Source organism: Toxotes jaculatrix, chromosome 12 (genome assembly GCF_017976425.1).
Source record: "Toxotes jaculatrix isolate fToxJac2 chromosome 12, fToxJac2.pri, whole genome shotgun sequence".
Classification (NCBI taxonomy): domain Eukaryota; kingdom Metazoa; phylum Chordata; class Actinopteri; family Toxotidae; genus Toxotes; species Toxotes jaculatrix.
The window spans coordinates 9538930-9564599 of NC_054405.1; the positions used below are offsets into that span (position 1 = coordinate 9538930).

Consider the following 25670-nt stretch of genomic DNA (forward strand, 5'->3'; position numbering starts at 1 on the left):
ATGGATCAATATCCAAATGCTTGGTGTAGAGCACAAGGAATGGGAAAAAATGCCTTTGATTGATGGCTGTAAACATGAATGGAGAGTTGCCTGGTGGAGTTTTGGAAAGAGTTTTGTACAGTGTTGCTTGAGAACAGGGGAATTCCTCCACATTGGGGTGTCTAAGAGGGTCCTCCACTGGATGAAAACTTTCTGAAGGTTCAGACATGGTCTGTGTTCCACCCTGGTCACTGCCTTGGGGTGTGTGACAGACTATTATTAATCATCCATTCAGACTTGAAACAATGGTACTTGCTGCAACATAAAGATGAAGCTATAGTCATACTTCTGCAGAATTAGCAAGTACAGTTCTCCTAATCAGAAAAAAAACAGGAGTTGTGTAATATTGTGTATGTGAGGACTGAAAGGTATTGTATTCAGTCGTTTTGTTTTATTTTTTACTGAAAGTTGTTTCGAGCCTTCTGAGCATACAGATTGACAGTTGAGGTGCTGCAGAAGTGGTCTGACAATTTTCTGTGGATGTGAAACTGGGTCACTGTTAGAATTGTAACCGCAGTGAATCCAAATGTGTAGCAGGGGCAAGCTGCACATTTTTCAAAGCCATAGTTCAAGCCTACAGGGGGTGAGTATTTGATGATAGATAGATTTTGGGTGAACTTGAACCTGTCTGTCTGATTCCTACAGACACTGAGGATGCCTGGAGGCTAATGGTGGCTACTGCTGTGATGCTTGATCAAAGAGTACAAACCAGAACCTTGGGAGTTAGTTTTGCGCAGTGGTGCACTGGTATTTGTAGACACTGATGCTCTGATAAGGTAAACTCATCTAATAAATGTTTTAATGATGAACATTCACTCAGTGGCAGACATGTAGCTTGTAACTAGAGCTCCCATCACTACCTTTACCTGCAAAGTTACGGTAAAACAGTTCAGTTCAGTTTGCAGCCTGAGTAGCCCAGGGGGTGTGATAAGTGATGAACAGCCTCAAAAAGCAACATTTTATTATTACTTTTGTCACTAAAGCTGGAGAGTATGATTGCATTTCTTACTGGACTACCGCTAAATCAGGAACAGCAATATGATGTTGGTGTTTGCTCCATAATCACTTGGGATAATGATAGCTTGCTGTACAGTAGATGTAATGTTTTCCGGAAAATGCTATACTGGGCTGACTATCTATAGCCAGTTTAAAGACTAATCTTATGTTCAGCTGGGAAAAAAAAGACTGATTGGTGAAGCATTCATAACACAGACAAACATCAGTCAAATCCCAATGGATGCTTGTCAACAACACAATGTAGATGATGTTTATAATGCCACATAAATGCCTGCAATTCAGTCTCTATAAAAATGGCATATCACATGTGGTTCTCCTTATTCTTCTGTCTGTGCTGCACCTTGTTGTACCTGATTTCTCTCCTATTCTCCTGGATTTACTGTGTTCCTCATTGTGCTGAAGGAGGTGTGATGAAAGATAAGGCAGGGGGAACCTGCTGTAAACACTTGTGCGAATGGAGACAGACCTGATAACAGTGGAGAGCAGCAGTGAGGAAATTGAAAGTGGGGGGTAGTTACAAGGCCTAGAGAGATTCAACACTCGAGAAATTACTCTTGCAGAGTGCGGAGGCTGTTTTCTGGATGATATAACATGCTTTAAAAAGCTTTAAAAGAGATGTATTGTTGTTCTGCTTTGCATGCTAATTCAGAGTTTAGTTTTGTGTATTGGGGGGATGTGGGGGGGGGGGTGGATGCCAAGAGGGAGGAGGTGTGAGTCAGAGTAGTAAGAGAGAGGACAGGCATGGATGTGTTGAGAGGTGTTATAAAGAAGGTATGGTAATTAGCACCATGGGTGAAGCATCGTTAATCCTCACCTAGTAATTAAAGCTCAGAGGTGTGATGCAGTGCCATGAGCACACTGCCCTACTGTGGAAAAGGCTCACAAAACAGTCACTTCCTCTCACAACAAATCCATCAGATTGAACCGTAACATATTGGGCCTGCAATCACTAATGCAATTACTGCAATCACAAATTAACGCCTTGTGATAAGGTCATGTTTTTTTATCCCCTTTTGTCATGCAAAAACCATGACATCAAAATTATACTGCCAGGAATGTATTCAAATAATAACACCTGTTTCTTGATTATTACCCGTAGCCCTGAAGGACCGCCCACCACCCATCATCCGGCAGGGCCCATCCAACCAAACGCAGGCGTTGGGAGGTGTGACCCTTCTCAGGTGTCAGGCGTCTGGGGATCCAGAGCCTACGGTCTCCTGGCGGAAGAATGGGGCCAGTCTGCTTGGACAGGACCCACGGTTTTCCCTGCTTGACCATGGGAGCCTTCAGATCCAGAGCACCAGGGTGGGTTATAGTGGATACTGAGTGATGCATATACGTGGGACTAAGCATGTGGCATTGTACATGTAGAATTAGATAATCCCAGTTTATTACAATTTGGCTCTTATTTTCATTGTTTGTACTTACCACAGCAATTGCTGAGATCTGGGAACATGGCACCATTGCAGTAAGGCAAAAGAACAAGGTTGTAATCAGGTTGCCTGAGTGTTTTAAACATGTATGATCATCTGACTCATGTTCATTGCCTCATCAGATATGTTTAACAAGCACCTGTGTTCTCAGATCTAAGCAATTAACTGGAGTGATGATTGGTGAGTACAGTCTAATGGCAATGATGGCCAAAAGCACAAAAATAAGACCAATCAATACTGAAATTAAACAGAATAATTCTTTAGCTAACTGATCCTGGGTTAAACTACATGATAATAAGCATCCAGCAGAGGAACATAATCTTTGCCTGCCTCTTTTGCTACACTTGTACAATCCATTGCAGCAATCGAGTTTCACTTGCAGTTGTTTTATCATGACGAATTTATCAGGTTTTATCAAGATTAATTAATAAAAACAAAGAATTTGTTAATTAATCTTTGAGAGAATGTTTTAAACCAAATAGAAAATAGAGTTTTCTACTCAGCACCATATCACTGGAATCTCCTGCAGATGTGTGCCTGCAAGTAATCATATTGTGCACATATTTCACATTCTGCAAGTCAGAATGTCTGCGTCGCATTATTTCAACCTACCTTTCATTGCACTGCCAATAAAAACAGCTATTACAAGGGAATCACATTTATTGTGCACAGGTGGATACAAACACAAAAACACACATCTAGTGTTTAGGCTTGTTTTTGTGCATCACATCCTTCTATTGCATGCGAAAGAGGAAAGAGAAATTCTGTCATCTGCCAGCCACTGTCAGCTGAATGTAATTCAAATGGACAAGTGCAGTCAGGTTGCTTTTAAAAGATGAATAGTGAGTATTGATTTTTATAAGTCGTTAAACACTGCTATTTAGTCTGAATCTCTGAAGCAGCAGTTAGACTCAAGGACTCAAGGACAGGGACCCAGTAACCAGTGAGTCTAAAGGGGGTAATATAATGGAGGAACTGCAATATACAGTGTCCTGTCACGGTGTCAAAGTGCTCCCCCTGTCTCTCTCTCTCTCTCTCTCTCTCTCTCTCTCTCTCTCTCTCTCTCTCTCTCTCGAGACATAGCATAGTTGTCAGTGAGGCACTGCCAGTATGAAACACGTTGTCATATCTCTTATTTCCTGTGTCAGCACTGATGATGATAATGCTGATGGTTCTGAGAATGTGGGGTGACTATTATTGGAGGAAATCAATTAAGAAAATTAATGTAAGCCCTTACTGGGCTCTTTTTTTCATTGGCCCGGTGTTAAAATTTCCTCTCATCCACTCTCGGGCTTTTCTCGAGCCAAATGCAGGCCAGTGGAGGTTAATGCATTTTTACTGTACTACTAGCTGCGAACCTCCTTCAAAAGCCCAGAGTGACGTAAGAGCCTGTAGAAACCACCGGGGATCAGGGTTACAAAGGCTATTGGATTCAGTCAAACACAGCAGTAGAACACAGACTGAAAGCTAAATTGTTTGTGTTATTTTGATGAGCAGAGAAATTGTTTTATGGACCAGTTTCACAGAAATGGCTTCACCTCTTTGATTTGTTTTTAACAGTGGAGATCACACTTGGGTTTTTAGTCATTTCAGTTATTAAAGTTGTCAGACTGCAAACTAAATAAGAGTTTGTTTTGAAAATCAGTGGTAATCTCTCTTCCGTAGCTGTCTGACTCTGGGTTATACACCTGCGTAGCCACCAGCTCCAGTGGAGAAACATCGTGGAGCGCCTTCTTGGATGTCAGAGGTTTGCTTCAACAGAAATAATTCATATGGAAAATTTAACTTGATGTATGAAGCACAGAATATTTCAGTATCCTTTGCTTTTGCATGTATTCATTTTGTCTCTCTACGTTTCTTCCTTTGACAGACTCCACTGACCTCGTAGAATTCATGTCTCACAATGCATCGGCTCTCCCAGGGCCGCCCTCCAAGCCAGAGGTCACTGATGTTACCAAGAGCAGTATCTCGTTGTCATGGGAACCAGGGCCAGAGGCGGGCTCCCCGGTGTCCTCCTATGTCATCGAGGCCTTTGGGTATGTCTGTGACCTATGGCCTCGAGCTACGTTTAGTGACCCCGACTTTCATGGCAGTAACAGATGTGGGCGTTTCTCTGGGCATTCAAACAAGTCAGGACAGTTTCAAGCAGAATAGTCTGGATGGGTTTTCTCCTACCAATTAATTTGAGTGAGAAACGTTCTGGTATTTAAATTTAAATCTAATCATTTGGAAAATAAAAGCGCACTTTAAGCAGAAATTGGTTCTGATGCTCCCAGTCATCTGGAGCACCGCTCACCAGTGTTGCCCCCAGTAAATTGTTTCTTTTGTCGTAATGAAAAGATTTTTCCCAACTGATTAGATTTATTCTTTCTACAGTCAGTCGGTGAGTAACAGCTGGCAGACGGTGGCAGACCACGTGAAGACGACCGAGTACACAGTCAAGGACCTACGACCCAACACTGTCTACCTGTTCATCATCAGAGCAGTCAACGCTCAAGGGCTCGGGGATCCCAGCCCCATGTCTGAGCCTGTCCGGACACAAGGTAAAGAAATAAGTATGTATTATAATGGATCTTAAGTGGAAGGCAGCACTATTCCACTCTAAGTGCCTTTCCTCCTCTCTCCCAGACATTAGTCCCACAGCACAGGGAGTGGACCATCGTCGCGTGCAGAAGGAGCTGGGGGATGTGGTGGTCAGCATGCATAACCCCGTGGTCCTTAGCTCCACTTCAGTGCAGGTCACATGGACTGTGAGTACTCACAACATTTTCAAAAATGATCGTGGTTCGTAGTTGTTGTGCTTGTGTTACAGTCAGAGCAGCAAAACAAATCTTGTCCAAGCTTGTTTGAGAAGTTCATACTTGGCATGTCACTGTGTTTTGGATTAGTTGGCACACACACAGAGTAAACATTATGGGGCGGCTACACATTCATAGACTGAACAGCTGGTGCTCCATCAATTTAGAATGGTTTGAGGTGATACAGGAATCAAGACTAATGTTTCTATTCAGGACGAATATATCACCATTAGGTGCTACATGTGTCACTTCTGGAGTCAGTTTGCAGTCAGCCTTTTATGTGGGAAATGTTATTTCTGTCTGTTGGCAAGGTGTTCCTACTGCCTGCTGCTGTAGGTTAATGACACACCTAGGATGAGTTTACAGTAGTCTGCCATTTCATGCTTGTCAGTATGACAACCATGCACTGTAATGCTGCTATTAGACTGACACAGTGACAGGTTGAACCTGCATTTGTGGTCGATCTGAATGGGTCCATCTGTGTTGTTTGACCCTGCTCCATTTGTCATTCATTATCCAGTGCTCAGAGCACAAAGTTTGTGCACTGGAATTTATGTTTAAGTAAACTCAAATTGGACAATCAGATGCTCACCAGATGTCAGGCGACAAAACAGATATGGTCAGCCAGCTGAAACCATAGGTGCCATGTTGTAGCCGTTATCCTCATCCTAGACATCATATCAAAAGCAAAACTAATCCTGGCCCATATATTCAATATCTATAGGATACTTCTCAGACTCCATTCACTTGTTGGGAGACCGTTGCATTTCTGAGAGATTCTTGTAAGACCGTCAGAAGGCAATAATACAACTTTTGCCTGTTATAAGAAATAGTGGATGTTAAATATTACAATCTAACGCTATGAAAAAACAGGATTTGTACGAGAGACTAATCTATACGTTTAAAGTATTGATGTAACTAGCATATTTTTTAGACATATGTTTGTTGTCTAAAGTGTTTCAGCAACTAAATCATACTGAGGAGTGTGCATGGTACTACTAATGCATGTGCAAAATTAAAGGTTATTTATGGCAACGGAAAGACAGGTATTATTTTGGTGAATAGGACATGATTGCAAGATTTTGTCATCTTGAATGACAGGGAAAGTGTGCAGTAGGTATAGTGTGGGTCTTGATTAACTGTACGTCCTGCGTCCGTCTTCTAAGACAATAGGAAAGCGAGCACGGTGGAGAGTAATTTATTTTGATTCATGGCCTCAGTCATAAATTCTATTTCAAGCAACACAGGGGAACAAAAACGTGGATGGAGCTACTTCCCCTGTTTATAAGGCTTTTAGATTTCACAAATCATTTTGTTAATGACATGCAGACCAAGGCTACAGAGAGGAAGAGAGCGAGTGAGAGAAAGGAAGAAAGAAGAAAAGAGATTTGTCCTAATACATTTCGACTGTCTGATGATAAACAGCTGCTTTATATCACTTGTAAAAGCTTTTGCTTGCTTCTGTCCCTGTTAACAAGCCATTACTACGAGTCATATCTGTTACATATTTTACTCTACCCTTGAAATGCACCAGAAAACAATGAAAAATAAATATTAAAAAATTCAGACTATTTTGATCCAGTATTTTGAGTCCAGACTGTACTGAAGGTGACTCAGGGGTACTGTTCAGCTTTGGCAAATACCCTACAACTCTCTTCATATGGTTCCTTGCATCTCTGCTGCTAATTAAACTGTAGGATTAACTAAGCGTTCATTGTCAATGACAGAGGACACAAACTGAACACCATAGCAGTTTACACACAGATGTGTGACGCCTCCCACATCATTACCACACAGAATGTCTTCATCCCTCGCTCCCTCTCTCCTTCTCCCTTCCTCTCAGGTGGAGAATCCATCCCAGTTTATCCAAGGGTACCGTGTTCTTTACCGACAAACGTCGGGGCTGCCCTCCCCAGGGCCATGGCAGATACAGGATTTGAAGGTTGCCTCAGAGAGGGACATAACTCTCTCTGGTTTGAAGAAAGGCATCGTCTATGAGATTAAAGTGCGGCCATACTTCAATGAGTTCCAGGGTGCTGACAGTGAATCCATGACAGCACGCACCATGGAAGAAGGTAGGCGACGAATTCACAGTTCTGACAAAAATCAATTTGTCTGCCGACTTTGTGTTGCAAGAAACGTAAGATGTAGTTACTTATGCATGAGTAGACGCTCTTGTGTAAATGATTCTACCTATTTTTATATTTAACTGCTGCTGGTAATAGCTTCATGGCTAGATAGTAATGGATAATGGCATTTCAAGTACACCCACCCACACACGCATACTGCCGCAGTGCCATGTCCCCTGTGTGTGAAAACAGGTCTTCCAGACAGCACAGTGGGGGTCTGTGACAAGCCCAGGCCTCTGTGGGTTGGTGTGCAGAGGGGGAGGGCAGAAACAGTCTCCTTTGACATAAGCTTAACTCTCTCTCTCTGGACCCCTGCTGCCACGTCTCCGTCACACACCAACCAGACCTCTGTGATATGACCCCCCCATTCACTTACACACACACACACACATTTGCAGTCTCTAATAAATTTTTGTTTGTAATAACACTTCCTGGTTTCTCCCCTTCAGTTCTATTGTGCAGGTCAGTTAATCAGCTACTGATTCTTCTTAGGGTTAACTGTTTGTGGCACATATTAATGTAACATAGCATTATTTGTGACACACTTTATTTGTATAATGTACAGCTTGCTGTATAATTAGATTAATTAACTGTAGACTTAACCCTCTGTCACGACACCATTTGCATCAATAAACTGTACTTCTCATTCTCAGAGTCATATCTCAGTCAAATCTAACACATATATAAGATACACATAGTTTTATTTTCAACATGACTTACTCTTTCCAAGGATATCATTTTGTCCAGTGTCCACTGTGGAAAAAAAAATCCATCAATCTGCTTAAATATCATAGGAAAAGATTCTCCTTACAGCTTCAGAACTTGCCCAAAAATCATCACGTTTTTATCTTCAGTATGAAAATAATCCAGTGATAGTTCTCTCTACATCCATGGGTTCATTGCAAACAGGAACTGCTTCTAGCTAATTCAACATACCTTTAATGGTGCCAATTTTCTAATAATTAAATGGGTTACCATAATTGAATATACATAAACCTCATAAAGGCTTCCACAAAAACACAATTCCAACCCATGGTCCACTCACTAGCTTTGTCTGGAGATTTCAACCACATGGTCTTCATCAGCAGATAGATTTTGCTTATCAACATCACTGATATGCATTTGTTGACATGTCAGCTAAGTCATTTCATCCATGGAATTTTTAGGACTTACCAGTATTGGCTCATAAATCAATCACGATAGTACATTCTTGAACTTGGAAATAGCAGTTAGATATCCCCAACTCAATGTCCACTTACTAGTTTTTTATGGAAGTCCCTACTAGCTTATTCTTCCTCAAAGTGGTATGGGTGACATCTTAACAGCTCCCATGGCAACAGATCCAACTTCAGCTCCATCTGTTGTTGCAGACCGTGAGATAAGAGTGAGTCAGGGGCTCTTGAGATGGTATTGTTTTGTTACACTACAGTTTCCAAGGTCAAGCATGAAGTTTGACGCTGAATAGACAAAGGTTGTGTTTTACCTGCTGGATGGGCGGGGGGGACCTCTTTATGTAACTGCATTCAGGTGCTACATCAGTTGGACTGTGTAGAACATGGCCTGTACTGAGAGCAAGTCATTATGAGGCCATTAATGTAAAAGAAAACCTTAACCCACAGCATGTCTGTCTGATGATCAGAGGATCACAGTGCTGTATCGTCCTCCCAGTAAGGGGATAAGGAATGGTTATGAACAGGGGATGCAATTGGTGGAGAAAGAGAAACTCACCTCACTGGAGTCCAATTAAAATGGCCACACCGGATCACTGGATGTCTTTGCAGACTGGGGCACATGCTGTAGTTACTTGGGGCCCTGGAAACAAGGCATCATGGGACAGGAAAAACTGGCTTGATCTGCTTGATACTTTAGGGTCTGGAAATGTGCTGTTCTGCAGAACTATGAGGAAAAACACTCGTTATCTGTCAAAGGTAGATTGGGAATGTGCCACTGCCTTTGTGAAACCCTAGCAGAGGGCATCTTAAGGGTCTCAGAGGTCAGAACAGCTGATGTCTCACACTGCATACAGGGGAAAATTGTGTATCAAGATTAATGATACTCGCAGCCCTTCTATGTATTTTCTGTAAGAGCAGTGTGGCTGGAGACAGACGGCTCTGTGAAGTCACCGGCATCACTGTCACCCATAGGGTGTTCAGGCTCTCCACCGATCCTTATGACAAAGAAAATGAAATGCTATTGTGCTCTAGACAGGCACAGCTATTAAGACAAGGATGTAGGTACGGGATGAGGTGGATCAGTGACAATAAAAGACAAGGCCATCCTGTGTTGTTTGTTTTACATTACACGTGTGTTATATGGGGACAAGGACAGGTATGTTGATGCAGAAACCTAAATTAATAAGCTTAATTGATGCCATCAAACGGGTTATGTTTACCACTTTATACCCTGCATATCAGGACATTAGGCAGCTGAAGTGCCTTTAGTTTAATTGCATAGCTGTGAGTGCAAACTGAAACATGCCCTCAGACATTTGAAGCATTAATTGCTGTAAATTACTCTCTATCTGCTGCATTCATCAGTCTTATTATCAGTCTTAGTCACATTATTAAGAACAGGCTCTTTGACCTTTTCTGCTGTTGTGACCATTTGTTGTAATGCTATCCTGAGTCATTACTGGTATTGTGGCCATTATTCATCCTCGGGGATAGTTCTCCACACGTACGGAAATGGCAGAGCCATACTCAGGGCTTTCTGTCTTCTCCTAATGTAAACCCTTGAATGACGGAGCCAGCTCCATCAGTTTGCTGAAACAGCACCGCTGAAATGAAAGCTCAGCCAACTGAGCTTACTTGCTTGATGGTGCACTCACATCAGCTAAACAAAAAATACATACATATAGTTTTAAGTTAAAGTAAGTTAGTACAAAAAAGTGAATGCATACTTTAGATTTCTATAAGCTTCTTCTCTCTTCTTATAGGCACCTTTTGGCAAAAGACCAGGAGGGATGGCGATGACAGTCCGGATGTGCAATTTCCTCTACTGAACATTTTTGAATTTGAATTGAACCAGTTATTCTGCAGTTATGAGCCAGTGCAAAAGTCCAACATCTGGATATTGCAGATAAGAAACAAACGATTAACAAATCGGCTGAAGTTTTGCTCTGTCAGATCTTTTTGTTTGTTTTTCCCGCCGTAGATTTAATTAATGATTTAGTTTTGAGCCAGGGAACCGCATTCTGTCGACAAAACCTTTTATTTCTAAGACTGTTGGTAGGCTCTCCAAATGATTTAAAAAGGATGTTTTCCTTCTACTACAGTCTACGTACATTAAACTGGACAGATGGAATCCAGCATATATATATATCACAAGTAAAGAATATTTTTGTTAGTTTTATATTGGACTGGTCTGTCATTAAATAATGCTTTTGGCTTTTTGAACATTAGAATCATCACTATATTGTGACAGTACATCTGTGAGACTTTAACAGTAATTGCTTCAGAAAGTCGATGCAGTCTAAATGGCTGAATATAGATACCTCAAACTAGGCTGAGTCAGTTTGTTAAATGTAATAAAAATAAACTGCATCTCGTATGGCTGATTTAATTCCTTTGTACTGCCAGGCTGTCGAATATTTTGCCGACATGCCATATCTGTTTAGAGCCTCTCTTTGAAGCACGAGTTAAATCATTCGGGGGGGATTTGTTTCATCTTCCCAATTCAAAAAAATCTATTACTATATGAGTTAACTGAGCCAGATGCTGAGAACAATTCAGACGTCAGAAGACTGGCAGAGGTCAGTCTGAGGACTGGCACAGACACTCTTTATTAGACTTCTAATATGGCCTGGCTTCATTAGATCAGGTCTGCCAATACACGCACTGTGTACATGGCTTGCTGTTGCCTCGCTGTGTACGTTTATTGCATTTCTCACCAGCCATTTGCAGAACCAGGTCCATCTGGAGAATTTAAGTCATAGTATCTGTGTTCCTCTCTGGCCAGGTGGTAAACAAGACAACCGTCACGGCCCACCTGCTCTTGCTTTTCGGCATTCCGGTGGCGTTCATTGCCTTGCTTACATGGATCCACTGCAGATAGCGTTATTATTTTGCAGCTCCTTAATTGGATTCAGAGAAGTTATTTCATCCACTCAGTCAGATCGTAATGATAGTTTTAATGGGAATCATGAGAAACTATGTGCCCAGAGCGGTTTTACTGTCCGTTCATGGAGAGATGATGATTTGCTCAGTTGCATAGATATGGTGTTTGCCTCCTGCCGCCTGCAGTCTTTTCAAATCTCTGATCTGTCCATGCAGGTTATCGGACCAGTTTGTTACATTTTAAAAATGACCCATTAGAGAAGGAGTTTGAATTTGGCACCGTGAGGCATAGCCCCACATTTCTGTCGACAAGCCGTCTCAAAGCCCTCATTTTCATATCATCAAGATATGCAAAATTGAATACAGCTACTTTGGAAGCATTTTCATGTGGTCATAATGGTGATAATCCATTATGGAAGTGATGTTAGCTACTGGGCCGAGCCATTTTTTTCTTGGCAGAGGAATTGCCACTCATAACTAAACTTACTGGTCTGGTTGGAATGGTTGAGCAATTACTAAAGCACAGTTTGGTCCTCAAATGCTTGGTGTGTACAATTTAGGGTGGCAGCAATATTTATGCTATGTTTAAATCAGTATAATTGTGAAGAATTGTGTTTTTTTTTCCCAGTCCCAGTGTACCCCCCTGCCCAAAAAAAAAAAAAATAAAAATCTAAACCAGTAATATATGAAACTGAGATGGAGTTCTCTGGTAGCCATCTGTCACACTGGCTTAGAAAATACCTTGTTGTATTGCTTGCTGTATGAATATGAATTGGGGTAGTGGGTGAGACAAATCCTCTTTTGACATAAAAAAAAAAGGAGGCACACCCCTCTCTGTTAAATCACTTTTTCTTATGTATTTCTTTTCTTTCTTTAATATTTTCACCCCTTTGACCCATCAGCACCCAGTGCGCCTCCCCAGCAAGTGACAGTGTTGACAGTGGGGAGCCATAACAGCACGTCCATCAGTGTGTCATGGGACCCTCCTCCCTCTGACCAACAGAACGGCATCATCCAAGAGTACAAGGTAGGATCAAACTCTGCACCTGACACACTATACCAGACTGAATATTTTAGTAATACACTGTACCACCTTCCAATGAATCCTGTCTTTGTCAGATCTGGTGTTTGGCCAACGAAACACGGTTTCATGTCAATAAGTCCGTGGATGCAACCATCCGTTCAGTGGTTGTCGGGGGTCTGCAAACTGGAGTTCAGTACCGTGTGGAGGTGGCTGCAGGCACAAGCGCAGGGGTGGGGGTCAAGAGCAAACCCCAGCTCATCATCTTGGGTAAATCCACTTACACACACACACACACACCAAACCCGGAGTCAAATGAAATGACCTCATAATGTGGCACCTAGGTCTCGATCACAGATTGGGGGTCTGGAAAAATGATTTATCAATTTATCGCACTTGAAGAAAGAAGATTGCACTTTACAAGGCAGACGTCTACTGAGAAATCAATAGCAGTTCATTAAGTGTAGAATCTGGTAACACAGTGCCAAGAACTGTTAGCCATATCAATAATCCTCTTCAATATGTGGGCAGCTTGCGCTAACAAAGTAGACTGTTTTTGTAGGAGCTTATCAGCCTATCACATCTTATCAAATGGCTAAAGGATGCCTGGAGTATATAAGCCCAGAATCAATATGGGAGCCCAGGCCAGATGCTCTTCATCTGTGACTTTTGACTGATATATAATAACACCCTTAACGCGCAGAGAAAGGGAAACACAGGCATGTGGACTGAAGCTTAATGATGGGGGGAGTTTCCTGCTGGATAGTGTGAATCTAATTTCACAGCACAGTAGCCGCAACAGAAAATCAAACTCTGTCAGAGCTGCTCTGTCAATCTCGTGTCTTGCAGCTCAAGTTGATAAGTGCACTGCTGAATTGATTAACTCTGCCGACATATTGGATGCACTGATTCTTCTTCTTCTTTTTTTTTCTCTGTGTGTTGTGTTTTTCATTTATTCATGGTCTCATCTTTTGGCTGTTCCTGTGGTCCATGTGGTCTGATATTTGATATACAGTATTCCATGCCGTCTTGATTTTCTTTTTAAAGTGCATATTTTGACCTGAAAATGAAAATATATGTATGTTTCCCTTAATCTAATAAGTGTGAATTAAAAAGAATTGATAATAATAAAACATAATTCAACCCATGCAATTAAACAAATACTACTGATGATGTCATTTACATTGTCCTCTTCATATTATTATTATTATTATCATTATTATTATTGTTTGTTAGTTTTTTTGTGTGTTTGGTAGCATTTGAAACATGCCTTGTTGTAAGCCGGGGAACACAATAGAGAACGTGGTGTTTTGTCTTTATTTATTTTTTCCTCATGTAGTTAAATTGACATTTAACCATTCATTTGTTTCTTTCCTGTGTGTGTGGGTGTGCATTCGTGTGCGGTGCCCCCAGGTGCAGAACTGAGGGACGTAATGACGGGATCAGAGGGCAACAATAGCATCTCAGACGTAGTGAAGCAGCCAGCCTTCATCGCTGGTTTGGGAGGGGCCTGCTGGATTGTCCTCATGGGCTTCAGTGCCTGGCTGTACTGGAGGAGAAAAAAGAGGAAGGGGCTCAGCAACTATGCAGGTTAAAAAAATCAATTTACATGGTTCTGCATCAACACAGAATCTCAAAGCACAGTAGGTCTCTCCCTCTCTCTCTCTCTCCAGTGAAAGCTGATGTCATCGCAGATGTGACTCCATTTGAGCTGGCTAAAATGCAGAACAAAGGAAATATATTCGGCACAGATGGAAATAGGCCCTATTTACTTTAATTCACTGTGCACTGATGTGCATCAACTGTGCTGAGTTCCATCAGCACCGCACCTCGACACTCTAATACATTCATGCGAGATAAGTAATTTAACATCCCCTTCCATTATCAGACCATAGGTGGTGTTGTTTGCACATTAACATGAGGTGCGTCTAGGTTTAGGTATGAAAAATTCTTTTATCCCTCCATGAGTCAAGCATATAGCTGTGTTCCATTATCATAATGTGTATTGCAGCTTTCATTGTAGTGAATTGGGGAGAGAGAGAGCTCTGATTTCCTAATTCAATAGGGATTTACATGATTGAGTGCTGCTTCCCTGATCCCTTCTCTCAAAACAAACTGAGGAGTTTAATTCCAAAACATCACATTTCCATTAAAAAAAAAAGATGTATGTATATATATGTATGTGTGTGTGTGTGTGTGTGTGTGTGTGTGTGTGTGTGTGTGTGTGTGTGTGTGTGTGTGTGTGTGTGTGTGTGCGCTCAGCTAAATTTTGGAAGAAACAAGTGAATGAAAAAATGAAAAATGATGACGATGACGATTCCCCGGGTCAGAAAGAGGTCAAAGGTGTCACCTTCATTTGAAGTTCACCCCTGAGGGCAAACAGTGTAATTTCCAAAAATGCTGGAATGCAGTGATTCAATGCATTACCATCCCAGGTTTCATCAAAATCTGACTTGTGCTGACACACCACTGGACTCAATCCATTAATCCACACCTTATTTCCTGAATTTTATGAGCATGAGAATATGGCTGTATCTTTTTGATATTTATACTTTATATTTATTTGTACTTTATGATTCATGACACTTTATCTACCCTTTCATATAAACACTTGTCTTTTTGAATTGCAGTTCAGTCCTTCACCTTCACCCGTGCAGGTATGTCTTTATACTGTGCATTGTATGTTAAAATATCCCAGGAATCAGCTGCCCACATTGCAATTATGTATCAGTCATTCAAACTGATGGTGGTACTGTGCATTTTCAGACAAAATAATTGCAGTTTAATTCTTTTTCTCTCTCCTCCCCCCTTTTGCCTGCAAGTTACTTTCCAAAGAGACAGAGGCCTGATCAGAAATGGAAGGTGAGAGTTTAAATTAACTTATAAAATCCCAGAAACCCTGCAGCTGGAGCTTCCCCACTGACATATTAGAGCCACAGTGCACTGTTCCCTTCACTGCTCACCCTGCCTTCTCAATGACAACAGCCCATTGTAATACCTGAAATGAAGAGTTCCTCCATGATGAATAGAATTTGCATAGATGTTCCAATATTCCCTCTGCTTACTCATATCAGTGCATGATATGCACTGATGTACACTTGATGAAATCATTAATCACTCCTTTGAAGGGAGTGCTACCAATTAATGCAGGTGGCTGCTGTTTTATTCACTGGCTCTATCTCAGTTCATTGGAGGTTGCTGGCAGAGTGAGAGGTCGTGGGAGGAGGGGAGAGGTGATGAATGTGTTGTTTCAAAAGCTTGGCATACAGTATGCTATGCTGGGTCGTGTGTGGATAGGGAGGAAACAAAGTGTTGGACCTTGAGACTCAACTCGATGCCCATCGAGACTCTCCTCCCTGCTCAAAATGCCCACAGTGAAGCCTACATCTGTATCCGCTGAATATCAGAGGGTAGTGAAACAGCAAGAAAGAGGCAAATTCACTTTCCAGAAAGCAAAAGAATGGAGAACTTCTTCTTTTTTTTATTCCTCCCTGCTCCCTTTTTTCCTTTTTGTCACACCTAAGCGAGCAGATGAGCCCAGAGCCAGAACAAATGTTGCAAACAGTGGACTAAAAATAAACAGTTTTCTTGCCTAACCCTTTTTGTGTGCATGAATATGCACACACTGAATATGCACACGTGTGTTATTGCGCTGGCCTTAGCATGTGTTTCTAAGTAAATATATGTAAATGTATGTGTGTGCTTGTGTGTTTTAAAAGGGAAATTATTGACATAATTGTTTGAACACCTTTAAGCTATCACCAACTCAGCTGTGAACAATTCCCTTGGCACTTGGCAAATCAGGCTCAGTGGAAAATTCACTGTGTGGCTGCACATTAAGTAAACATATGCAAACCGGATGCAGGAGGCATGTGAATGTTTTGCCATTTTTATAGCAGCTGATACAATGTGGCTGTAAATTGTCTTCTTCTTTTTTCTCCCTGAATCGCTGCCCACAACTTTCCTACCTTGAAGTCAAAGCCTGCGTTCATGACTGTTGTATTTCACTAAGACAAAATGACACGGTAGCTTTCCTAAACCACCTAATGGGCTTTTGCTGTCTCTGTTGCTATGGAGACGGTGCACCAGTGTAGCTGATCTGCCAGAGGCTGTCCATGATTCTCAATTTAAAATGTAAATTTCTGTTGTGCTAAGGCTCTAAAGTGGATTTAGTGTGTATTTAGGCCTGCCGTGTTTCTCCGGGGAGAGTTAGGGGTGGTAGAGTTAAGGGGAGGCAGAAGTCTGATTTATAGACTTGCCATTTTATGTCTCTCTGTTGTTTATTGTTGCCTGTGCACTGTGCTGCTCCACGGGCGAGAATATGCTGAATGAGATTTCACATCTATTTGTTGTTGGTGCAGCAGGAAGAAAATAAGCAATACTGTTACGGTACAGGCTGGATATTTAACCATGTCACCACTTCTCTGTCTTCTCCCCCTCTCACCTCTTTGTCTCTCACAGCCGTCCAGGGCTGTTGAAAGCGGGTGACCCAGGGCTCCCCTGGTTGGCTGACTCCTGGCCGTCCACGAGCCTCCCAGCTAACAGGGGCTTGGGAAGTCCGAAGGATGGCAACAACTTTGGGCGAGGAGGTAGGAAACATAAACAGGCTTGGGTGTTGGAGGATACAGTTTTAGCAATGCCTGGTTGGACAGTTTTGATGTTCATCCTTTGAGAAGCACAGTGACAGGACATCACACATAAGCACGCACACACAAACAAACACACGCACCCAAATTAAAAGAGCCTTTGAGGGCTATACTTTACTAATTTGATTTGACAAGCCTGATATTTGGCTTAAAATTGTGGTGTTTGCATATATTTTTTGCCTGTCATTCTTTCTCATGCCCTGCCATTATGCATTTTCAAGGTTGTATGAAGTTGATAAGCCCAAATGTATGTTTTTGCGCTTGGTATTTGTATGTTTGCATGTTCTGTAAGATCACCAGATCCCTAGTCAGCTGCAGGCTTCATGTGTGCAAGACAGCAGAGCTGAAGGTTAGCGCTGTTTGAGTGTCCCTCTTGCGAGCACTCCACTGGGCTCCCACAGCGTGTTGCATGCTAATTATGGTTGTAGATAATCACTTTCATTTATATCAAGTCCGTTTGAGACCTGTATTTAACTAATACAGAGTGCCAGAGCAGCAGGGAGTGTTAATGACCTTAAAGATCGTTAACTTCATGTCGACTTATCTCTCCATGATCCCCTTCCCTCCTCACTCTGTCACCCTCCTCCTTTGTCTCAGATGTTTTACCGTCTGCAGCGGTGGAGAAGACGGGCACCATGCTGTCTGATGGTGCCATCTATAGCAGTATTGACTTCATGGGGAAGGCAGGCTACAGCAGCCCAGCACGAGGCACTCAGCCCACCCCCTACGCCACCACTCAGATACTCCAGTCCAACAGTTTCCACGAGTTGGCTGTGGATAGGCCAGATCCCCGCTGGAAGGCTTCTCTCCAAGCCCAGCAGGAAATAGCAAACCTGGGCTACTCGCTAACTGACAGACGCCCTGGCAGTGGTACGAGAATTGTTTTGGGGTTTTTTTTTTTGCTTTTTTTGTGTGTGTAATTTTTGCACTCTTGTGTATGTGTCTTGGGTCTCTGAGGGCTGCAGTAATGCTTGAATGTCCAGTAAAAACAACTATAAAATGACAAGTAATATTTTTTTTCTTCAGTTGCTGGCAAACTAAACCAAGGAAATAGCAAAATGGAAAGGATTTTATTTACATATTATATTTACATATTCACTGAAAATGGACCCTTAGGATAATGCTCTTAATTACTCTTCTGTCTTCATCACAGTTCTACCCTGGGAGCTTATCTAGCCCAGAAATGTCACACAATCATGACGCATTTCTTTGGGTTAACTTGATTAGTGGTGGCGGAAAAAAGTCCCTCAGTGTTGTGAGTTATTTATGCAATGTATATACACTTAATAAAGTCACGGAGGCATTTCTGTCTGTACTTTTGTAGTTCTGCACAATAGGCTGTGTGCTCAGCTAAATGTCAAGCTTAGCAGAGATAAAGCAGAGCAAGTGGGGAAGCTGTACGGAAACAACTTAAAGTGAAACGTTTAGAAAAAGTCCTAATGTGCTGTCAGCTCACAAAAAAAGAGCAATAATGAACACTGGGCAGGAGACAGGTTTGAAAAAGTTCAGATAGCAGAGAAAGATAGAAGATAGCTTTCAAGTCAGTGCTGTGTACGTGTGTTAGTGCGCACAAATTCAGTGTGGAATAGTTGTGGGTAGAGTGTACAGAGATTTCTCAGTGTTGTGTAGAGAAGGCTAAACCTCCTTCCCTCCTTACCTACCCTCAGGTGCAAAGGTTGGGAAGAAAAAGAAGGTGAAGGGTGGAACAAAGACCTCTAAATCAAATGGGACATGTTGGGCTAACATGCCCCTGCCTCCACCACCCATGCACCCACTCCCTGGTACAGAGGTTGACCTTGACCGTTACCCCCAGGAAAACCACGGAGGAGGGTAAGATACATTCATATCTCATCAATCTCTGCCCGGGAACACACAAACACAAAAATACATGTCGACAGAGGAAACACATGCAAACACAGAGGTCACAATATCCTGCACCTGTGGCCAGAGTGTGTGTGGTTTTCATCAGAAAGCATCAGACAGGAGTTCACACAGTGCTTAAATAGACCTCTAGCAGTGTGTTTTCCTAAGAAAAATAGGTTTGTATTAAACTGTTGTACACATTTAACTTGCAAATGGAAGAAAAGTCAGATTATTAACTGATTAATTGATGAAAAAGACTAGATTAAGATTAATTTAGGATCAATATGGGCAAATTCATCTGAAGATAGACTGTGTTGTGAATATTTTTTCTGGAATAAAATCCTTGCATATGTCCTTTTCCTGGCATTTTGTCCACATACCAGATATGACAGCAACAGTTGGGCCCCACCCATGTCTGTCCAGACCTACCACCACCAGAATTTGGACAATGAGGCAGAGGAGGAGAGAGGTCCCACTCCTCCAATGAGAGGAAGATCTTCCTCTCCAGCAGCAACTCCCTTCAGCCAGCCCTCATCCTCCTCTCTCAGCTCTGCCCACCATGAGGAAATGCAGTCCATTCTGCAGGCCCATTTGGATGAGCTGACCAGAGCTTACCAATATGAGGTGGCCAAGCAGGCATGGTAAGTTAACTACATCTTGAGACATCTTCATTCTATAATTTGATGTCTTTTCTGGTTAAAAAAAAGAAAAACAACAAAAAACATTGAAAAGCCTTACACTGCGTGCTTGCATTGCAATTTTGTTCAAACATGTTTGCTTTGCGCGGAGGGAGAGATACCTGTAATTTTATTCATTTCATTCTGTTGATAGTTTGGGTTTTGCATATCAATGGTCGATGTTTGAGCGCCTTATAATGCTGGTATTTACATGTGTCAGCTGGAACCTGCAGCCCATGTTTCTTGCGACCGATAAAAACAGCTCTCCATTGATTACACCTTTGATGGAGCACTGGAAAACTTGACAAGTCAGTGGTGATATGTGTTGGAGGGTAATGACTGGGTTTAGTCTAACATGCTGTTCTGACATCAGTAAATAGAGTTGGTAATTATGCATGCATCTCTTCCATGGCGGGATGTGAGCCATCATGGAGGACAGCTGTGGAGGAGATAACAGGCATGTTGGTGACAGCCCTGCCCATCCAGATATCCTTTATCCAGTCCAATTACAACTCCATTGTGTTAGCACAACACACACCAGTGATGAAAAAGTAATCAGTGAAACCACTGCAGGCATTCATAGTATCTGCACATTGCATCTCTGCCTTTCTGAGTATGCAGTGATTATGCATTCTGAAACTTGTTTTGGAGTATTTTCGCACATTATCTTTACCCCATTTCCTTTTTTAAATTTTATTTTGGTCATTAATACACAGTATTTCCCAACAATTAATTAGGCACATGAAGAGCAGTCCAAACGTGTCCAAGACCCCCATCCCTCCAATGGACTTTATGTCCAGCACACTGGGCTCGGATCTAGGAACCACTCTCCTTTCTGAAGAAGACGAGGATGAGGAGGATGAAAGATACGCTGTGGTGTCAAAGAATTTGTGTGGCTTTGAATACACTCCCGGTCACGGCGTGGAAAACCTTGAGGGCTCAGGTATGTTTGACGCATGGTAAAACTCATCTTACTGCAGTCAGTGCTTTTAAATTAGGTAGAACATCAGGTCATTGAGAGTAAGAAGGCAGAACCAAGACTGACTGGCCCAGTCCTCTCATCATTTCTTCTGCACAAAAGGAATAATGATTTCAACAACAGAACACATTTATTAGGAATGCACAAAAATATGAAAATGTTCTGATTTGTTCTTACTGAAATGACACTACATTTAAGAGCGTATCTAAGGATGTGGTTTATGATTGTCTTATATTTAGCTGCAGATACAGAATATGCAGATTTGTAAATATTTATTGCTCCCTGTGCACCTTACATGGATTATTTATAGTCTCATTATCATTAACAAATGAAGCTTATATTCAAAATATATGTCAAAAGATGCAGTTGGTATGATATAACAAAAAGAAATACATTTGCATGTAAAATAGGTGTGTTTATGTTTAACACCACTGCAGGAAGAATTGTGTGTTTTTTTTTTTGTTTTCTTTTGTTTTTTTAATGAAGCAAGGAAAAAAGTGAGTGTGAGGGTCAGGGGAGTGGATGCACATGTGTCTGTCCAACAATGTTTAGTTTTTTAAATGATGTTTAACCACAGTCTTTCACAATGTTGGCACTGAATGTTCAAAAGTGGCACATTTTAACAGAATCCAGGGTTTTGTGGAATTGTCTAATATTTGGTCTGCCAGTAGAGTTTGGGCCACTGAGGCAGAAAATACCGTGTAGTCTGTTGGCTGGCTGAACTATCACCTATGGACACGCTGCTTAGCACAAAGACCAAGGCTTACAATAGCCAATTTAATCACACAGATACCAGCACACAGACACACCAGTCTAGTGGCTGTACTTAAGGATACTACATAGTAGAAGAGGAATCTGTTCATGTTGCCAGCGGGGACAGTGATTGACACTCAAAGTTGGTGTAGAAGTTGGCACAGTTGGCCTCAAGTAAAACAGTTTTATCGAATTATTCAGATATCCTAATGTAAATTATGGATGCCCTTTTTCACTCTCTTTCAAAGGGATATTCAGTCAGTCTGTTCAAAGTCACTCGAAGCCATTCTTGCATAGACATCAAAACCATAACATATAATCTTTTAACAACTTTAGCAAAGCTCTACTTAAAAGTCACATGTCTAACATTTAAGATTTGATGCATTTATAAATAGGGTTCTGTCTGAAAGTGTTTCTTTAGAGAAAAACACTTCAAAGTTTCTCCCACAGGGATAGAGCTGTACAATTTTTAGACTCCAGTGTTTGATAGGTTAAGGAATTGACTTGTGCATTGAGAATATGTGTTTTCAACACTTTGAATAACCCACTGGAGGGCAGAATACGTGTCAGTCTGACTAAAAATATTTACAAATATTAGCAATGCAAACATTTTATTGTCTCAGGTTTAGCTGTCACATATTGTAAGTCACTGTAGTCCAACTGCGTTCAGGCAGATTGAGGGACTATCGTCAGTCCAGTGAATCAAAGCATGAACAAAGCCAGTTTGGTGGCAGTATTTCCTCAGGGGGTGCCATACTGCAGTTGTGGCTTATTGCTTTAAACAGCATGTTTGTTTATACATCTTTTGATGATGTCTGATTTCAATAAAACATTTAAATTATTTTCTTGGGTTTCAACTTTAGAGGTCTATTTTTTTTACATGGCTGCAACAAAGAAAAGTGGTTCTTAAAGCCTACTGATTAAAGCATTTGGTAACACTACTCTTCATTCATTCTTCTTCATGTATACCAAGTATAACAGAGGTATGTTCATTTTCACAAATATCCAGTGTGATGGAAACTTTGTGTGAATCATCTTTACATGTTCTTTCAAGACATCACATATACGTTAGCGTGTTTAACACAGGTTTGACAGAGAAGATTGTCCAGCTTAGCCATCTTTATCAATCTTTATCTTCATTAACTCTCTGAGTGCTGCTCATTGCAGGTAAAACCTCCCAGCAGTGTCACTCAGAAAGATCTGGCACAGCAGACCATGGTGTACAGGGCACGCATAGCCTTGGCCACAAGAGGGCACCACTGACTGGCCTCAAACCTCAGACAGACAAGGTTGGGACTCTGCCCAGAGGAAGAGACACCAACACAGACAGTAAGTAAGGTCTTTTACACTTTGAGCCCTTATTTGTCAGAGAATCCTCACTTAGAGTAAATCCAACAAGAAGGGCCTATATCACGATGTCTCATTTGTATCCTTTGCCAAACACTCCCATCTACCATCCACTCACCAGCCCACACACCGGCAATGAAGTCCCTGCACAGCGTGGGCTCCCGCATGCACAGCTCGTGGGCAGCTGCAGGCTCAGACCCCTCTGAGGAGTGCATGGTCACCGTGTCGACGCTGGAGCGGCAGCATATGGCTTCCTGGAGCGGCACAACAACATCCAACAGGGCCACCCTGAGTAGGGGTTCCCACAAGAGACCTGGCACAGATCCTTCCCACAACGGGCATCCCCTCACAAACAGCACAGAGAAAAGGGAACACTGTGAGTGTCTATCCTCATGAGGAGGTATCCATGTTCACATTACTCATAATGGATACAACCTGATGCAAGCAAGCATCTGTGGAGAGCAATAATATGCAGATTTCACTGAAACATTATTTACATTTTTTTAATCCATTCTACAGTTTAATTTTGACATACCCTTACTGACAAAGTATAACACAGGGGACATATTGTTATAATCACTGACCACATAATAAAGCTCAATAAAGATTTCAGGTTTTATTTATATTCAAAAATAGCACAGAGACAAATAAGATTTGTCTCTCATAGTCAGCTGAGACTGCAGCACAATGCAGTTATTTTCTGTATATCTGAATAGAGATAAAAGCAATGCAATGACAGGACATGAAGCCTGTAAAAGAGGGAAGCTGTAGAATGAAAAATGTGTGTAAATGGATGCTGTATCAGATTAATTTTTGCTGGAGATTCAGGGGGGAAACATTGAGTAGAGCAAAAGCTGCAGAACCTTTTACAACTTTCCAGATAAACATTTTTATATGAATCAGCTCCAACCAAAAATAAACACGCCTTTGCCTGGAAAGGCCATTATGACTAAATGCATGGGGTTACCTAACTACCTTGAAATATACCAGAATTTTCCTTTAATTAATGTCGGAATAACAATCACAATTCAGAAAGAACAAAGTCGTAGTGGCTGGAGTAAATGTTGCTGCTATCACAGTTTTGGTAAATGGATTGGATAAAGTCTTGTATCCCATCAATTTCTGGTTTGAATCCAAGCTAAGATGCTTCCTGGCAGGGGAAAATGAAGATGCAGATACTGACAGTGAAGCATTCAAATTCGCCCAGATTTTACATTGTTGTTCTTGCTGTGTGTGCTGTGCGTCTTTCAGAGTCTTTGTGAATCATCGTTCCCTGCAGCTGCTGCCTGTCCCAGGACACCTTGTTTATAAGCGCTATGAGATTTTCTCTCTGCGATTGACACAGAATGATGTTGGGAAGATGGAGAGGAGACAGAATGAAGACAGAGACACGGAGTGCGAGATAAAATGCAGAGCTGTAAATGTCATGTACAGACACAGACACCAGTCTCACAGTGTTATTTTCACCCCCCCCCCCCCCCCCCCCCCCCCGCCCCCCTCCCCACCACCCTCCAAAAGAGTAAACGGTATGTTAAATGTCCGCTTCTATTTTCTGTCACATGGTGTACAACAGTTCACACAGTGGAGATGAAGAAGAAAAATCACGACAAAATGACTAATTAAAATGAAAAAGGACTTGCATAATTTGTAAATATATTTTTTAATGTTTTTTCTCTTTCTTTTGCTTTGCTATGCAAGCCAAACCTAACGTTGTCTCTTTTTGTGTTTTATTACTGTGAATCTTTTTTTTTTTTTCATTAATGCTCAAACTGTTAGCTTATTTTGATGAAGCTACTGTATTGTTGTACTTTGCACAGAGCGTTTTGGTGAAAATAAGCACAAACCCATTGTCAGCTGAGCTGAGGAGAGGAATCATAATGGCAAAGAGGGATGTCTATGTTAAACAGAACCTAAACAGAAGATATATACTTGGCTGTGCTGTAACTGTTTTGAGAAATACTCATATATTGAGAGGAAAAAAAACACAGGTAAATACTTGGAAATATTACGCCAAAATGACTAACTGTGTTTCATACTTCTTTCTGGGAGTTGTATTATGCATTATACTAACAATGATTCTCAAGCAAATGATTATCAGAACGTTTTTTCTTATGGTAACAAAGCCACACATCAGTTGTGATATCCAAAGCAAAGACATAGGAAAATAGCTATGTGTCACTTCTCTGTCATTCCCCAAAAGAGTATGTTAATAATATATATATATGTTTCTTTTCCAATTACACACAGTGACATGGTGATAGTGCAATATTCAAAGGACAATATGACAATAAAGGGAAACGGGAAGGTGAAAGTGAGCTGTTGGAAACCACAGGCCATGCTTTACCTTAGTGGAGCAGAGACAAATGTATTAAAATGTCCTGAAGTCACCTGAAGACAAATGAAATGCAAGATTTAATGATGACTATATGTGATGTTCAACATCAAAGAAATTATAATTACATTTGTTGTTATGTACTACACTGGACTTACACTATCATCTTACAAAGATCTATAGACATGAAAGACTGCCAAATTTAAAGAAGAAAAGTTTTTAAAATGTAGCTAATTAGCATTTTCTGCCAATGAGATTCACGATGAAATGTCTTTACACTTGTTTGGATGGTTTTGTTCCGACCATTGTTCTGGGAACGGCTCTCCCTTTGATGAATCTTTACCTGCCAGATTGGTTTGCCCTCAGGAATACACAGCCACATACAGTAGGGCCCTTTTTCAATACTTTGATGCAAAATAAAATGTGTATGTGAAAATGAATCAGATTTCTCCTCCCAGTGCCTATGATGTGTGACACACTATTTCCATTTACTCAACACAACCCACTTTTTGTTTCTTTAGAGTAGACAATGTTTTAAATTACAATGTGGGTTTTTACTTACATCCCATTTGCAGATTTCA

At 41.4% G+C, this 25670-nt stretch overlaps 1 protein-coding gene across 2 annotated transcripts in view; it reads left to right on the forward strand.

Moving 5' to 3' along the window:
* Nucleotides 1-24450, forward strand: part of LOC121190416 (roundabout homolog 2-like) — a 71125-nt gene extending 46675 nt beyond the window's left edge. The window contains exons 9-27 of one of the 2 annotated variants that reach the window (XM_041051123.1): nucleotides 2156-2361; nucleotides 4155-4236; nucleotides 4360-4525; nucleotides 4866-5032; nucleotides 5118-5239; nucleotides 7131-7362; nucleotides 12374-12498; nucleotides 12591-12762; nucleotides 13906-14082; nucleotides 15123-15149; nucleotides 15315-15354; nucleotides 16954-17081; nucleotides 17736-18008; nucleotides 18806-18968; nucleotides 19385-19642; nucleotides 20416-20621; nucleotides 22578-22739; nucleotides 22879-23133; nucleotides 24009-24450. In XM_041051123.1, the coding sequence (XP_040907057.1) occupies nucleotides 2156-2361; nucleotides 4155-4236; nucleotides 4360-4525; nucleotides 4866-5032; nucleotides 5118-5239; nucleotides 7131-7362; nucleotides 12374-12498; nucleotides 12591-12762; nucleotides 13906-14082; nucleotides 15123-15149; nucleotides 15315-15354; nucleotides 16954-17081; nucleotides 17736-18008; nucleotides 18806-18968; nucleotides 19385-19642; nucleotides 20416-20621; nucleotides 22578-22739; nucleotides 22879-23133; nucleotides 24009-24010 (2963 nt within the window). In that variant the 3' untranslated portion in view covers nucleotides 24011-24450. Of the gene's footprint in view, nucleotides 1-2155; nucleotides 2362-4154; nucleotides 4237-4359; nucleotides 4526-4865; nucleotides 5033-5117; nucleotides 5240-7130; nucleotides 7363-12373; nucleotides 12499-12590; nucleotides 12763-13905; nucleotides 14083-15122; nucleotides 15150-15314; nucleotides 15355-16953; nucleotides 17082-17735; nucleotides 18009-18805; nucleotides 18969-19384; nucleotides 19643-20415; nucleotides 20622-22577; nucleotides 22740-22878; nucleotides 23154-24008 lie in introns of those variants that run through there. The other variant, XM_041051122.1, reaches the window with a different exon arrangement.
* Nucleotides 24451-25670: the final 1220 nt, after the last annotated feature.